The following is a 17,680-nucleotide window of genomic DNA, read 5'->3' as shown; positions in this document are numbered from 1 at the left end:
TGAAGGAATTTGGGGGCCCCAAGCAAAATGGACATAGAGGCCCCCCCATCCCCACACACACGCAAAGCCTACAGGAACCACAGCATAGCCATACAGTTTAAGTTCACCCACACTTTATATAAATAAAAAAGGTTTACAGTGCAAATATATAGTTTGGTGGGAATTCAATAGTGATTTGCACTGTTTTTTTTTTCTAATAATATGACAGCACACACTTATCAGTTTAAACTCTGGGCTGTGCAGGATATCAGCTATAACTATAGAGCACTGAGAAGTGAAGCATCTGTTGATGATGAGGATGAAGTTGATGGTGTAGCTAGGTAAAAAATAATTGAAAATAAATTCTGAAATTACCTGTGAAGTACGTTTTACCATTTCACTGTTAGCATATTGAAAGAGGTCACTATTAACAGCTCAGGGGTGCGTTTCCCAAAACCATAGTTGCTAGCTAAGTTAGATGGTAGACACTTTATAATAACAATCATTAATAGATGGTAAATTGATAGTTAATTAATCTTTAGTTAATGGTCATTTAACTGTTAGCAAACAGTATTTTTACGTATTATAAAGTTTACCGAAAACTTAAAGATATGTTAGCATTTCTATATTTTGATATTAGAAGGGAACGGATGCAGGCAGCTGCTTTCACTACCAATGCTTAAAAACATCCTAAGCTAATGTTTGATGCACCGAATTTATTGTGTGGTTTTCCTAACCCCCATTTGGTAAATAGATTATCACGGTGGAATAGTATAGCATGCTATCTGCTGGGCCACTTTCATCTAGGGCTGTAGCTATCGAATATTTAAGTAATCGAGTATTCTACCTAAAATTCCATCGATTAATCGAGTAATCGGATAAAATATGTTTTTGCTTAATTAAAGTGCAATATTAATTATGCAAGAGAAAATAAGACTCCTGGGTCTCTTAAAATGAACAACTAAGTTTCCTTTTTTTTTATTATTATTTTTTTTAAATGCATAGAATGCAATGGATACATCAAAAATAAACATGTATATATTACCCATTGTTTCTCTGTCTGTACTTGTGGTGTGAACAATGACAAAGTTGAAAGATGAATTAAGTGCATTTAAGTCCCATTGGTTGGGGTTTTAAATAAAGCATTTTCTGAGATGCACATTAAACATTAAACAAAAAACATTAATTTAATTTATATTTTAATTATTGAAAATTAAGCAAACTTAACTTTTTGGTAAACAAAGGGGATTTACTATTAAAAATAAAACATGGAAGACATTTTGTGTGATTAAACCTTACAAAGGTTTGATTTTTTTTTTTAGTAGTAGACTATGTACATTCTGCTGAACAACAGTAATAGATCTCTGGCAAATACTTGTCTAAAACAGGACTTTTATTTTGACGAAATCGTAGGGCCCTAGTTGTGGTATACCAGCTCTATCTTGCAACGGACACACACCACGACGTTCTCTTTACATTTGCCCTCGCCCTCAAATCAAAACACTACTGACTCCTTGGAGTATGTGATTTCTGTTCTGCGTCTTCCTTATCCCGTTAAAAACATATTACAGTAACCATATTCCTTCCGTTCAAAAAAAAAAAGTTGCACTTACTGTTCGTTACAAGCAGCATTTGCCGTCAGGCAGGTAGCTAACATAAACATATTTTTGCTAGCCTACCTGCTGCAAAATTACACCATTTGTACAAGAATGACAAGTAGAGCTATTTTATCCAGTGTAATTTATCACTTACCACTATCTTGTTTTTTTCTTATCCTCCTCTTCCTTTCTCTTCTGGCTTCCTGAAACATAATTCTGCTTCATGACTGCCGAGGAGGTTTTGTATTTTGCCGGCAGCAGAGATCACGTGTTGGCTGCTGTCAGCGACTACTGAGAGGGGCCCCTTGAGGGGGATCCCGATAACAGTGTTATTATACTTTACTGCATTGACGATCAAAGGGGTGCTCACACAGTGTCGTTGCATTTTATTCTTAACCAGTCGTTGTCTTGGGGCCCCAGGCCAGCTCGGGGCCCCAAGCAATTGCTTGGTTTGCCTGCCTTGTCACGACGGGCCTGGACTGCTGATCTGACAGTTGTCCAGAAGACAATCATTGACACCCTTCACAAGGAGGGTAAGACACAAACATTCATTGCCAAAGAAGCTGTTCACAGAGTGCTGTATCCAAGCATGTTAACAGAAAGTTGAGTGGAAGGAAAAGGTGTAGAAGAAAAAGATGCACAACCAACTGAGAGAACCACAGCCTTATGAGGATTGTCAAGCAAAATATATTCAAGAATTTGAGTGAACTTCACAAGGAATGGACTGAGGCTGGGGTCAAGGCATCAGGAGCACCACACACAGACGAGTCAAGAGATTTACTGAACCACAGACAACATCAGAGGAGTCTTACCTGGACTCAGGAGAAGAACTGGACTGTTGCCCAGTGTCCAAAGTCCTCTTTTCAGATGAGAGCAAGTTTTGTGTTTCATTTGGAAACCAATGTCCCAGAGTCTGGAGGAAAGGTGGAGAAGCTCAAAGCCCAAGTTGCTTGAAGTCCAGTGTTAAGTTTCCACAGTCTGTGATGATTTGGGGTGTAATGTCATCTGCTGGTGTTGGTCCATTGTGTTTTTTGAAAACCAAAGTCACTGCACCCGTTTACCAAGAAATACTTCATGCTTCCTTCTGTTGACCAGCGTTTTGAAGATGCTGATTTCATTTTCCAGCAGGATTTAACACCTGCCCACACTGCCAAAAGCACCAAAAGTTGGTTAAATGCCCATGGTGTTGGTCACCAGACCTGAACCCCAGAGAGAATCTATGGGCTATTGTCAAGAGGAAGATGAGAAACAAGAGACCAAACAATGCAGATGAGCTGAAGAACACGGTCAAAGAAACCTGTGCTTCCAGACCACCTCAGCAGAGCCACTGATCACCTCCATGCTACGCTGAACTGAGACAGTAATTAAAGCAAAAGGAGCATCTACGAAGTATTGAGTACATGTACAGTAAATCAACATACTTTACAGAAAGCCTTTTTTTTTTTACATTTTTTATTGGTCTTATGAAGTATTTTAATTTGTTGAGATTGTGAATTGGTGGGTTTTTGTTAAATGTGAGCCAAAATCATCACAATTAAAAGAACCAAAGTCTCAAAGTACTTCAGTGTGTGCATTTAATTTATTTAATACATGAGTTTCACAATTTGAGTTGAATTACTGAAAAAAAGTAACTTTTCCACAACATTCTAATTAATTGAGATGCACCTATTGTTCTGAGATCAGAGAAAATATATAATTTGTTTTCCAATGATATATCAAAATGCTTAAATGTGAATCATTAATAAAAGCTTTTTAAACAACAACATTCTCATTGTTGTTTGTTGTTTTTGTTTTAATACATTAATTGATTTATTGCAGGTGGGCCGCCAATTCCTATTAAAATAAATAATATTATTGTTAATATATGTAAAAATGTCATAACATAACATCATTTCATATACATAATTAAATAACAAAAAAATTGTTTTAACTCTTATATGCTTCCACTATTGGAGCTCGCTGATTGGTTTAAGAATAAACCGTTTATCTTAGATATTTTTGCTGCACATGCTACAGAACAACAAATTCAAACATGCATAAATGGCTGTCGGTATGCTTCCTCCTGACTGCTTGCTCCGCTGACTGTCTACCCGCTGCCGAGCTCTGCATGGAACTGGGTTTCAGTTTTGCTGAAGCGGTGCCAGTCCCATTTATTTTCTGTTCATTGTCAGTTCATTCTAGGGCTGTGTGATTAATCGAAATAGCCATAAAATAACTATTTGAGCGTGCGCGATTTCTAAATCGCTTTATAGCACGATTTTCCGTGGCCCTGACCTCCCGCAGTATGCTAGGAGTCTTCCCCATGATTGTGTAGCCTAGTGAACCAAACTGAGAGACCATTTTGAAGGCTCAGGAACCTTTTGCAGGTGTTTTGAGTTGATTAACTGATTGGCATGTCACCATATTCTAATTTGTTGAGAAGGTGAAATGGTGGGTTCTTGTTAAATGTGACACAAAATCATCTCAATTAAAAGAATCAAAGACTTAAACTACTTCAGTCTGTGGGCAATGAATTTATTTAATACACAAGTTTCACAATTTGAACTGAATTACTGAAATAAATTAATTTAATTCTAACCCTAGTTGTTACCTTTATCCATTTACATTCACCAAGATCTAAATATTCACATTTAATCTTAAAAAATGATCCAGAAATGATCAGAATACAAACAAACTGTATTATGTATAGATGAGTTTTATCCAGTGGTATGTGTTCCCTCAACCCTAACTCTGTTAGAAGTGATGACTGTCAATTCACAAAAGCAATATCTGCTGTATATGTAGTATTTATACATTATTAGCAAAACAAAATCCTCTCTGTTACCTCCTTAAAAGAAGCGATGTGTTACTGCTGTGTGTCTCCTGCAGGATACCCATCTCCGCTGGGATCTTCAGAGCACATGTCCAGTCCTGTGTCTACCAGTGGGCCTCCGTCAGGTCCTCTCCTGTCCACCTCTGGTTCACTGGACAGTGTGGACGGCCAGGCCCTCTTGCAGCAGAACCGTCCGGGAAGCCAAAGTGCAGCCCCGGGCTCCAGCAGCTCCTCCGCTCCGACACCCTTCAACCAGAGCCAGCTGCACCAGCTGCGAGCACAGATCATGGCCTATAAGATGCTAGCTCGCGGGCAGCCGCTCCCAGAACACCTGCAGATGGCAGTGCAGGGCAAGCGTCCCATGCCAGGGATGCCCCAGGGTCCGTCTCTGATCAGCCTGCCGCCCGGTGGAGGAGCGATCACGGGCTTCAGCCGAGGACATGGTGAGCACATCTGACTCTGCTAACACACACACAAACACACACACACACACACACACACAATCAATCACTGATAATGCGATTCCTCATCTGCTCACATGGTACGTACTGTAATATTTCACTGGTTACAGAGTTCAGGGTTGGGCTAATTTAAGAATTTATTTATTTGAATTAATTTGAATTTAATTAAATTGGTCGCACAGCTGAGAAATGTCATTAATCCAATGTAAATGTTGTGACATTGTTTAAAATTGACATCATTCATTGTATGTTAGTGGCTTTTCAAGTATTGATTATTAATATCATTATTAAAGGGGTGGTTGACTGCATGTCACAGTGTCTGGGTTGTGTTCCCTGGGTGTCCACTAGGTGTCCTCCGTTCCCTACGATGTCTGTCATCTTATCACTTCCTGTTCCCTTATTTGGTCACCTTCCTCCTTGTTTTAGTTAATTGATTGTTCCCCCACCTGTCTCCAGTTTCCCCATTATCCTTCTGTGTATTTATACCCGGTCTGTCTGAGTCTTTGTCACGGAGTCCTTGTCGTATGTATGATACTTTCCAGAGTCTGCTCTTCCCGTGTGTTATTGTTTTTGTTTTTATGTTTTTGGATTTTTTGGTTTTGACCCTGCCTGGACTGTTAACTCTTTTGGATTGCCCCTCAATAAAACCTTTTACCTGCATTTGGATCTTTCCCGTGCTTCTTGTATCACCGTACGTGACACTGCAGGGGTGGATTGGGACCAAAAAGTGGCCCTGGACTTTCTGGCCCACAGCAGCCCACCACATCATAACACATCCACCCCTGTTTTGATGCCATTTATTAATTTAATATTTAAGTATACAGTTTGGGGATTTTAAACAACAGGGCAACTGTTCCTACGTACCTACCTGCAAGCAGCATCTATTCATTTAGCAACTCTTAGTAAGCGACATGCTTCTTCACGATACAAACATTCTCCTAGAACTCACACTTTGCATGATATAGAAGTTTATAAACTCAAATGATAGCTTTATGTGCTTTACAGATGAAGTCTTTATTTATTCGAAATGTTCAATAATAGATCATCTTTAACTCTGTAATACAAGTTCATGATCCGATTCGTGTGGGAAGTTGTGGCCTAATGGTTAGAGGGTTGGACTCCCAATCGTAGGGTTGTGGGTTCTAGTCTCGGGCCGGACGGAATTGTGGGTGGGGGGAGTGCATGTACAGTTCTCTCTCCACCTTCAATACCACGACTTAGGTGCCCTTGAGCAAGACACTGAACCCCCAACTGGCGCTGCAGCATAAATGGCTGCCCTGTGTGTGTGCGTGCGTGCGTGCGTGCGTGCGTGCGCGCGAGTATAAATTCTGAGTATGGGTCACCATACTTGGCTGAATGTCACTTCACTTCAGATGATTCTTTTGAGTCAATCTTTTAAAATGATCATTTATTTTGTTGAACGAAACCAGTGTAGAAAGCAATGGTTCACAAACTGGATAGATCTGAGGTGCAGGGATCGTAAAATCGCTAGCCCAATGTTGTTTTCCAGTAGGACTCCAAAATATATCACTGCCCTGCCCGACGGGCTAGCTTGAAGTGTGATGTAAAATTCCTAACTTGATTCGCATTGTTCACACATTTGAAGGGGTGAAATGTATGGTAGTTGATTGTTTGCACTTGTTTCTAAATCTTGTCGATTCAAGCTTTCTGCTCACTCATTCATTTGCATAGAAAAGAGATGTAATATTATGATTTCCGTCATTTTATATATAAATCCCGGTTGACCGTTTAAATGACACCCAACCCTAACCTAAATGGTTTCTGTTATGCCACTCTCTCTTAAATACACAATGAGCTTAGATCAGTTAGCTGGCTCAGCGTATTGTGATATGACGTTCCCATATTGCATGTTGTCCGGAAACGTCACCATTACGGGCAATAGTTGCATGTGCTCCGGTGGAAAAGCCAGGCAACATAGCCTCATCCCATTTATTCCCGGGGTCAGGGTTTATGTTATTTGCAGGGTTTGAGAAGCTCATTGTAGTCCCTACCAATCATAATTGTAGGCATTTTACAATTAAAAAAAAAAGACATTATCTCCTATCCATTTAACTTTCAGTGCCGTAACTTTACAAATATTGTTTAAGCTTTAAACAGCAACATTACAAACTAACTAAATGTAAAAAGCGCAATCAACCACCGCTTCAATTCTTAAAATACTTCAATGATGGTATAATTAAAAACTGTATATTTAAAAAATATATTATTTCATTTGATTTAATTTCTAGGTCCTTAAAATCACAATTCAAATTCTGTGTGTAACGTCGCTCCTAATTCAGATTGAGTGTGTTTCTGAATGATGGAGTAGAGGTGTGTTGAACAGTCAGTGGAGCTGCACTCGTCTGTGGTGACTTTAGTAAAGGGTTAGTTTGTTCCGGTTGCTCCGCAGGGTTAGTGGGACCCAACATGCCTCCTCCTGGACCTTCCGGAGTCCCGGCTGGTGTTCAGGGCCAGAACCACAACGGGCCCCCGAAACCATGGCATGAAGGTAAGAGCGCATCCATGCAGTGAGTGATGGCTGAACATCTTCAGGTAAAGCAGTCTGTGATGATGTGTGTCCATGTGGCAGGTCCTCTGGTCAATGCAGTGACCCCCTCCAATGCTCCTCAGAAGCTGATGCCGCCGCAGCCCACTGGACGTCCCTCTCCCGCACCACCGTCTGTGCCGCCCGCTGCGTCTCCGGTCATGCCACCACAGACCCAGTCTCCAGGACACCTGGCCCATCAGTCTCAATCCACCACCATGGTGCCACTGCACCAGAAGCAGAACCACATCACGCCCATTCAGAAGCCCTGCGGTCTGGATCCGGTGGAGATCCTGCAGGAGAGAGAGTACCGGTGAGCCCTAACCCTGACAGAACCACTGCCAGAGAACAAACAAACACTTCCACCACTGTTCGTTACACCAGCCTCCTGTAAACCAAAATAAACAACGCTTTTTCAGGCTTCTAGTTAACCTGCACTGAGATGATTTCTTAAAGGGGGTCATATGACGTTTGCTAAAAAGAACATTATTTTTGTGTATTTGGTGTAATTTAATGTGTTTATGCAGTTTAAGGTTAAAAAACACATTATTTTCCACATACTGTACATTATTGTTTCTCCTGCGTGCTGTAGAGTGGTTTGTGATTGTATCTCCGCTCTCTGTTGTCTAAAGTGATAAAATATAAACTTAATTCCCACCATATATCCAATATTATCTATAAATCTAATCTGACTAATCTGACTGTTCGATTAAAATTTTTTTTAATTGCGAGTGCAGTACGCCTACAGCACGTTAGCATTCGTTAGCCGTTTAGCTTGGCATTCACGTTTCCATCCACGTTTCTATCTATCATCCAAACTTTCATTGAGGACAGAAAAAATGTGAGGGCTGTTGATATGGCTTTGGATGCGACTAGGTCAGGGAGTACACTGTTCAGTTCTGGTTATAGCCCCATTGCAGCAGGGCAACTGGGTGACTGTGAGGCGGCATAGTCGTGGATCAAAACATTTTTCTGTTCTGATAAAAACATTAAACAGGTTCTCCCCACTCAGTGATGCACCCACTGAGAAACCTGATGAAAGTGCTCTTTAAAGAGGTGTGTGAACTTGCAAGCACGATGTCAGACACTGTAATATGCTCTGGTCCCCTCCCTGCTTGCCGTGGTGACGAGATGCATAGCAGATTGTCATCACTCAATGGCTGGATGTCTAAGTGGTGCCCACAGAATAACATAGGTTTCATAGACAAATGGACGAGCTTTTGGGGCAGACCTGACCTGTTTAAAAGCGATGGTCTTCATCTCTCCTGGGGTGGCGCCACTCTTCTGTCTAGAAATATGGCAAATAGTCTTAGTGTTTATACTTGACTAACTGGGGCCCAGGTCAGGAAGCAGACAGACTGGCTAAACCAGGTGTGCCCAACCCTGTTCCTGGCGATCGACTGTCCTGCAAAGTTTAGCTCCAATCCTAATCAAACACACCTGAAGCAACCAATTAAGGTAAATGATATGATCACTGATCATAATATAGATGTGCTCTGTTTGACAGAAACCTGGCTAAAACCTGTTGATTACATTATTTCAAATGAGTCTTCCCCCAAAGATCGCTTTTATCGACATAAGCCACGTCCAAAAGGTAAAGGGGGAGGTTTTGCTACAATTTATACAAATATTTTCAGTATTAGAGGGTAATTTAATTTAATTTTAAATGTTAAATCCCCTGTGATGCTTGTACTGCTTACTGTATACTGAAACTATAGACTCTCTTTTCTAGCATTTTAGATACAGTTGCTTCTTTATGCCTAAGGAAGGTTAAGGAAAACAGTTTGACACCATGGTATAATGACTCGCACCCTAAAGAGAGCAGCCCGAAAAATGGAGCGCAGCTGGAGGAAAACAAAACTAGAGGTATTTCGTATTGCTTGGCGGGAAAGTAACCTATCCTACAGAAAAGCATTAAAAACAGCTAGATCCGATAACTTTTAGTCTCTGTTAGAAGAAAACAAACATAACCCCAATTATTTATTCAATACAGTGGCTAAATTAACGAAAAATTAAGCATCAACAGGTTTTGACATTTCCCAACATGACAGAAGTAATGACTTTATGAACTACTTTCACATTTCATAACAGAACAGATACTATTTAAACTGAACTGAGCTGGATGAAGACATTAATGAATTCAATGATGAGCTTTTCATGCACTCCCCCCACCCACAATTCCGTCCGCCCCAAGACTAGAACCCACAACCCTTCGATTGGGAGTCCAACCCTCTAACCATTAGGCCACGACTTCCCCCAAAGAGTTAATACAGGTACAGAGATTACGCTCACTGCATGTATTCAGGATTGTTGGTGATAGTTGGTAAACAAAAAAAATAAAATAAAAAAACAAGTTTTTCCGGCACAAATTGGCCACTGATGCCTTCTACCCAGGCTCAGGTGTCACTGCGACTGGTTCCAGGACTTCTGATGCCTTGTCTCTCTGCAGACTGGAAGCTCGTATCACTCACCGTATTCAGGAGCTGGAGAATCTTCCAGGGTCTCTGGCTGGAGATCTGCACACCAAAGCCACGATTGAGCTCAAAGCACTCCGACTGCTCAACTTCCAGAGACAGGTGATGAACCCGGACTGATGCTGTGATCCACATCAGTCCACCTCCTCAGTGCATCTGTTGAACGTCCTCTGCTATAGCGCTCTGATGTTCATCTGTCTGTCTTCACAGCTGCGTCAGGAGGTGGTGGTTTGCATGAGACGCGACACGGCCTTAGAAACCTCCCTGGACTCAAAGGGCTACAAGCGCAACAAGAGACAGTCCTTACGTGAGGCGCGAATCACAGAGAAACTAGAGAAACAGCAGAAGATCGAACAGGAACGCAAACGCAGGCAGAAACACCAGGCAAGCAGCTCTAGCACATTTACAGCGGATCTCTGATTCCTCCAAACGTCTGAGAGCACACTGGAAAAATCTCATTTAAACCTACAAATAAGAAGATCATTTTATGATGTTAAAAGAAAAGTTATGATGTAAAACAAACACAATATTTATCAGATTTAGCCTTATTTCTAAGTGACTTAATCAAATAATCAGTGCTGATGTGGTTCTTCCAGTGAAGCTCAAGATGCTCCGTGGATCATCTGCGATCCTGCTGGAGAACATCATGATCAGGTTTAGATGATGCTCCAGTGCTGCAGAATCTCCCGTCCATCTTCCTTCTGCACTCACTCCTATTGTGATGCTGATCTTATATACTAGTAATGAAATATTTGTTATTAAATTGCAGGAGAATGCAAAATAAAAAACATTTCCACAAGTGTTCTCAGACGTTTGGAGCACACTTCAGTCACTCTGATAATTCCCATGATTCATTGCTCTGCAGGAATATCTCAACAGCATCCTGCAGCACGCCAAAGACTTCAAGGAGTACCATCGGTCCATCACCGCGAAGATACAGAAGCTGACCAAAGCTGTGGCCACATACCACGCCAACACTGAGCGCGAGCAGAAGAAAGAGAATGAGCGCATCGAGAAAGAGCGAATGAGACGCCTGATGGTACACACACACACACACACACTCACACACACACACTCACACACGTTTACTTAGCTATCTAAATGGGGACTCTCCATAGGCGTAATGGTTTTTATTCTGTACAAACTGTATTTTCTATCGCCCTACACCTAAACCTACCCCTTCCAGAAAACAAACCTGAGGTCAGGTGTGTAGCTGGTGTGTGTTGTGTGTGTTTGTGCTGCAGGCTGAGGATGAGGAGGGTTACAGGAAGCTGATTGACCAGAAGAAGGACAAGCGTCTGGCGTATCTTCTGCAGCAGACAGATGAGTACGTGGCTAATCTGACGGAGCTGGTCCGCGCTCATAAAGCTGTGCAGGCCCTGAAAGAGAAGAAGAAGAAGAAGAGGAAGAAGAAGAAGCTGGAGAATGCGGAGGGCCAGTCGGGGGCCCTGGGGCCCGATGGAGAGGTGGGTTCAAGGATGTGAAGTGTGATTATATCCAGAGCCCTCATTTAACAACAGTGAGTATGCACAGATGTGTGTGTAATGAGTGTGTAAGAACAGTTTCACGCAAGTGTGGGATCTACAAACTTGTACTTAAAAGTAGGAATGTGTGTTATTAAGTACACCTCTGAGCATGCTTACACAGAGAATCTAGGGGTTGAATTGTGATACTAAAAACAGAAAGTGCCGCTGCCTGTTTCCTGTGTCCCTAACCCTAAAAAAAAAAAAAATCTTAACTTAAGGTGTATTTACTATATAAGCAAAAAGAAATAAGATATTTAGTCTTGTTTCCTGGGGAAAAAATCTAAATGAAGTGATTTTCGACAGAAGAACTCACATTCTCCAATATGGTGCTAAAGTGGTGGGAAGAGACACAAGACAAATTGTTGAATAAAGTCGTTGAATAAATTATTTTTGTTTTCGTCGCATACAAAAAGTGTTCTCGTCACTTCATAACGTTGCGGTCGAACCACTGATGGCAGATGGACTATTCTGACGATGCTTTTCATACTTTTCTGGACCTTGGCAGCGTAAGGTACTTGGCAGTCTATGAGACAGTCACTAGCCTCCCGGTTTTCATCCAAAATATCTTAAATTGTGTTCCGAAAATGAACAAAGCTTTTACGGGTTTGGAACGATGTGAGGGTAAGTGATTAATGACAAAAAATGTGAGCATGTGAGATTTATCAAAAAAGATTATTGGTGTGCATAAGAACCACGTAAACACATTCAATAAATTATTTTTTTCATAGGACAAAATATTGCACCTTTTCTATGCATTGTTGAAAAATGACGGGCCCAGATAATTCAACTGAACTCTATCACACAATGCTGTGTGCTCAAATTAGAAGTGAATATATATACTCTGATTGTTAACCGCTTCTTCAGTCATGCTGATACCATTTAAGATATTTGGACACAGTCCTATTATAGTTTCTCAAACATGATCAATCTATCATCATTTACTAACCCTCACATCTTTCAAACCCAAAAGACTTTCTTCTGTTTAGTAGTGAATGTCAGGAAAGTCTGTGCTGCACTGATGATGATGAGGATGAGGATGATGATGAGGATGAGGATGAGGATGAGGATGAGGATGATGATGATGATGAGGATGAGGATGAGGATGATGAGGATGAGGATGAGGATGAGGATGATGATGAGGATGAGGATGATGATGATGATGTTTGCAGCCTCTGGATGAGACGAGTCAGATGAGTGATCTTCCAGTGAAGGTGATCCACGTGGACAGTGGGAAGATTCTGACCGGAGAGGACGCTCCTAAAGCTGGACAGCTGGACACGTGGCTGGAGATGAACCCTGGGTAAGAGGACAGTTGATCATCTGTGCTGCTAATGATTCAATCATCTCCACTCTCTCTCTCTCTCTCTCTCTCTTCAGTTACGAGGTCGCTCCGCGGTCAGACAGCGAGGATTCTGGGTCGGAGGAGGATGAGGTTCCTACAGCTGCTTTCTGACCATACCAGATTAAACTGAGAGAACCAGATTCATTAAATACCTTCTATGATTGTTTCCTGACAGGAAGAGGATGAGGAAGCTCCTCAGCTGCTGCAGTCACAAACTCCTGCAGAAGAGAAGAAGAAGATTCCTGACCCGGACAGTGAGGACGTGTCTGAAGTGGACGCCCGTCACATTATAGAGTAGGACAAACTCACACACACCTGCAGGCTCAGCTTACACTCTCAGTGCTGCAGTCTAAACCTGTGTGTGTGTGTGTGTGTGTGTGTGTGTGTGTGTCTGCAGGCATGCTAAACAGGACGTGGATGATGAGTACGGCAGCGCAGTGTTTGCTCGTGGGTTGCAGTCGTATTACGCCGTGGCTCATGCGGTCACTGAGCGGGTGGACAAACAGTCGTCTTTGCTAATCAACGGTCAACTCAAGCAATACCAGGTCATTCTGAGCTCTTACCAGTCATCCAACTAACACTTTCAACATTACCAGATGACTGACATGGGTTACTCAATCACCGGTATCTGATTAAAAAATTATTATTATTAATTAATTGTGTAAAAATTATAATTTTTCTGAAACCTTTGTCTTAAACTATCTGTTTTAAGGGGCAGGTTTTTTAAGGCTCTTCAGTAATCAGACAAAGTTGTCATTGGCTAACATCTGCATAGGAAACAATATCAACACCTCACTATTGCATGGGAGTGTTTTTACAACATGATCAGAATAAATTGATCATTTTTAGACAAATCATTATGAAATCATATACTTATGGCTTCATCTTTCAATAGATAATTCTTTGTGACTCTCCATGACACTGTGCCTTGATTACAAAACAAAATCCTCCGACACAATCCGGGACACCATTACAAATACACTATCCACTTATTATTACGCTGGGAAACTTCTGATATCTGTACAAAGACATGAACAAGCTGTTTAAATCAAACGCGTCAAAGCGAGCGTTCCTTCACTGCATTTGTCCTGACGACAGAAAGACAGTGCAGTGATTGTGATTTATATTTGCTTTTACACAATGCTCACCGTAGTGGTGAAAACAAGCCTCAACTTTCCAATTTTGTCCCTTGTTTCTTTGCCACTGTGGGAGGTGTTGATGCAATAATCTGACATGTGCAAAGCACCATGAATAGATGCAGAAATGCTTGTTGAAGTTCCAAACAATAACTAAAGTTTATTAAACCAAAATGAATTTGAATTGCATCTGCAGGCTTGTTGCACCATTCCATCTTAGCTCCATGTGCACCAGCGCCCCCCTCCTGTCAGGGGTGGCATATCCTTTTAAACCTTTTTCCCATTACACCTATAGAGGGGGAACACTCAGAGAAATTAACCACATTAACAATAAAATGAACATATAGAAAAATTCAGTAAGATAATAAACATGGCTCCTACACTCGCATTCAGCTGACCAAGTGTTTAATCAAGTTTATGCAAACGACTGCAAACGAGTGACATCACTCTGCACTCGGATCCAAATGAGCCATTTCTGGAGCTTGATTTATAATGAGGAGGAGGTTTTAAGCTATGAAACTTGCAGGATGTTTTAATGGTACAAAGACCTCTGAAATGCCAAAATATAATGGAAAATGTTATTACTTATGTCATGATCTCTTTAAGAGAGAACTAAGAGAGCTCTTGGCATCACAAAAATAAATCAATCCAATCCTTATAAAACAATCCAAACAAAGAGATTACAGACACATGAAACAAAACCCAGCAACATGTTGAACGTGTGACGTTTTGACTTTCTCCACAGATCAAGGGTCTGGAGTGGCTGGTGTCTCTCTATAACAACAATCTGAACGGGATCCTGGCGGATGAGATGGGTTTGGGCAAAACCATCCAAACCATCGCGCTCATCACGTACCTGATGGAGAACAAGCGTCTGAACGGACCCTACCTCATCATCGTGCCGCTCTCGTCAGTCCCTCAGCCTGTTTTTATATCAGCTTTCATTCTTCTGTGTGTGTTTGATGAACACTGTGTTTCTCTGACAGGACTCTGTCCAACTGGGTCTATGAGTTTGATAAGTGGGCGCCGTCTGTCGTCAAAGTCTCCTACAAGGTGAGACACACAGAGACGTGATCTGGAGTAAATGTGAATCAGTGTGAATCAGAATCAATGTCAGCAGGCAAACATGAAAATAACTTAATTAATGTTGTAAAATTCATAATGTTGTAAAATACTGAAGACAGTAGTGTCACTTTAGTTTATATTATGCCTGTGTTCTGCAAGTACGTATGATGTTTCTTATGTTTAAGTTGCTTGTAATGAATGTAAATGTTTTAAGAAATTAAAAGTAAATGGTCAAATTCATGTTGTGAGCTTCTTTTGCTAGCAGTCCTCCCACGAACCCAAGCGCTGGTTTGATCATGTGATGGTGTGTGTTCAGGGATCTCCTGCTGCTAGAAGAGCCTTCGTCCCACAGCTGCGCAGCGGCAAGTTCAACGTGCTGATCACCACGTACGAATACATCATCAAAGACAAGCATGTGCTGGCCAAGGTAACGTGTTCCTCTGTGTGGTCACCTTTGACCTGTGACCTCGTCCGGACGCACTGATGAGATCCTGTCACCTGACACAGATTCGCTGGAAGTACATGATCGTGGACGAAGGCCATCGCATGAAGAACCATCACTGTAAGCTGACGCAGGTGCTGAACACACATTACCTGGCGCCGCGGCGCGTGCTGCTGACCGGGACACCGCTGCAGAACAAGCTGCCCGAGCTCTGGGCGCTGCTCAACTTCCTGCTGCCCACCATCTTCAAGAGCTGCAGCACGTTTGAGCAGTGGTTCAACGCACCCTTCGCCATGACCGGAGAGAAGGTCCGTCTGTTTAACTAGTGCTGAGAACATGTGAAAACATCTCTGACACAGAGCCGTTCTAACACACACAGACCGATAGATCTTGGAGAAATGTGCTCAAATGCAGACATTTTATTGGCTGCAACTTGATAATTTATTACTAGGATCATATGACGTTGCTAAAACTAAAATTATTTTGTGTATTTATGTGTTTAAGCGCTTTAAGGTTAAAAAAAACACATTATTTTCCACAAACTGTAAATTATTGTTTCTCCTCTATGCCCTGCCTTTCTGAAACGCATCGAGTTTTACAAAGCTCATCAGTCTGAAAAGCGAGGTGTGCTCTGATTGGCCAGGTATCCAGTGCGTTGTTATTGGCCGAATGCCTCAAATGTGTAAAAGAAATGTTACGCCCCTTACCATATTTGGAAACACACAGTGTCTCCATGACAACAGTACAACAGCGAGAATACAAGTTACACCTTTTTTCTTAGCGTGAACATTTGCAAATGTTATTTTAATAATTTTAATATGTTATTTTTTATGTTATTTTAATGTGGCGTTATGCAAATCTTAACACACAGTGATGTAGATTTGTGGAGGCGCGTTTAAACGAGCCGTTTTAGGAGGACGTGGATGAGTCTTAACTTTTAGAAAGAATATCTCTTTGGGTTTGAGACTTTAATCTTTGAAATGTTTAAGATCTTATCTATGCAAACAGTTCAAAGACAAAGGAAAACTTAAAATCCTGTCATATGGCCCCTTTAAGAACAGAAAAGTCTTCACTCAGGGATTGACCTTAAAGGCCTCTCCACACTTAGAACAATAACCATAATGATAACTATTTTATCAGTTATCGTCCTCACTGGTGGTCAATAATGCTATGTTTATTAAGAGCGCTTTAAATGCTTGAGCTCTTTAGAGTCGAGTGGATTCTGATTGGTTGTTAATGTTTTTGTCATTCATTAGATGGAAAAAAAGTATAATTTTTAGTGTGGACACCATGTTTCGCGTATAATTAGAGCCATTATTAAAATGTTATTACATTTAGTCATTTTCAAGAATGTGAAATATGGCTAAGGACGGAGCAGTTCACGAAAGAGTCTGTGAAAGTGATTTTGTGCCTCTTTGAGATGATCAATAAAGGGACATTCACTTGCAGCACACAAACTTCTAGAGGCACATAAGTCTGAAGTAATACATTTAGGTAAAGGGGTGCAGAGCCAGTGGTGGTTTTGCAGGCAAACATCAATGCCTTGAGTTTTATGTGAGCAGCTGCTGGTAGCCAGTGCAGATTAAGGAAAATGAGTTCTGGATCATCCTGGACTAGAGGATGTTGTCAACCTGACATTTCATTTACATTCACACATTTTTCGCAGACAATTTTATTCAAAATAACTTGAATTGCATTAAGTCAGATCATACATTTTGACCAATTCATACTTTTCCTGTCTATCAAACCCATGACTGTGGTGCTGCACTTTAGTGAAATTCATTTAAATCTACCACTATGTTCACATCGCTGTGATAAAACAAACTAACTAGTGTGGGATTCCATCTGGAGCCTTTAATGTTTGATTCTGCTTGTCAAGACATGGTGGGAAATTAAGAGCAGTAGTAGACGTGACTGATGTGTCTCTCAGGTGGATCTGAATGAGGAGGAGACCATCCTGATCATCCGTCGTCTGCACAAGGTGCTCCGCCCCTTCCTGTTACGCCGGCTGAAGAAGGAAGTGGAGGCGCAGCTGCCTGAGAAGGTGATTCTGACAGCAGTCGGTCTGTCATCGTCCCGGACAGATGAAGCATTGTGCTCTTTTCTGTCTGTGTGCAGGTGGAGTACGTGATCAAGTGTGACATGTCTGCGCTGCAGAGGGTCCTGTACAGACACATGCAGGCCAAAGGAGTGCTGCTGACCGACGGCTCCGAGAAGGACAAGAAGGTGAGGGAGAGGAGCTCTCTGGAGATCATGTGATCACAGTCGTGTGCTGTTGGATGTCTCGGGGTAAAGGTGTG

At 41.6% G+C, this 17,680-nt stretch overlaps 1 protein-coding gene across 3 annotated transcripts in view; it reads left to right on the top strand.

The window, feature by feature from the left end:
• The window catches only part of LOC127959633 (transcription activator BRG1-like), a 35,672-nt gene that overhangs the window by 2,426 nt on the left and 15,566 nt on the right, over positions 1-17,680 (top strand). For all 3 annotated transcript variants that reach the window (XM_052558920.1, XM_052558919.1, XM_052558918.1), the window contains exons 3-19: positions 4,446-4,832; positions 7,261-7,359; positions 7,441-7,708; positions 9,845-9,971; positions 10,080-10,253; positions 10,735-10,908; positions 11,114-11,335; positions 12,565-12,695; positions 12,773-12,827; positions 12,913-13,031; positions 13,135-13,282; positions 14,619-14,782; positions 14,860-14,926; positions 15,255-15,365; positions 15,446-15,688; positions 17,311-17,424; positions 17,499-17,606. In XM_052558920.1, the coding sequence (XP_052414880.1) occupies positions 4,446-4,832; positions 7,261-7,359; positions 7,441-7,708; positions 9,845-9,971; positions 10,080-10,253; positions 10,735-10,908; positions 11,114-11,335; positions 12,565-12,695; positions 12,773-12,827; positions 12,913-13,031; positions 13,135-13,282; positions 14,619-14,782; positions 14,860-14,926; positions 15,255-15,365; positions 15,446-15,688; positions 17,311-17,424; positions 17,499-17,606 (2,711 nt within the window). The remainder of the gene's footprint in view (positions 1-4,445; positions 4,833-7,260; positions 7,360-7,440; positions 7,709-9,844; positions 9,972-10,079; positions 10,254-10,734; positions 10,909-11,113; positions 11,336-12,564; positions 12,696-12,772; positions 12,828-12,912; positions 13,032-13,134; positions 13,283-14,618; positions 14,783-14,859; positions 14,927-15,254; positions 15,366-15,445; positions 15,689-17,310; positions 17,425-17,498; positions 17,607-17,680) is intronic.

This window comes from Carassius gibelio, chromosome B6 (genome assembly GCF_023724105.1).
Source record: "Carassius gibelio isolate Cgi1373 ecotype wild population from Czech Republic chromosome B6, carGib1.2-hapl.c, whole genome shotgun sequence".
In the NCBI taxonomy this organism is placed as follows: domain Eukaryota; kingdom Metazoa; phylum Chordata; class Actinopteri; order Cypriniformes; family Cyprinidae; genus Carassius; species Carassius gibelio.
The sequence above is the reverse complement of the archived record's forward strand: the minus strand, read 5'-3'. Positions and strand labels throughout refer to the sequence as shown.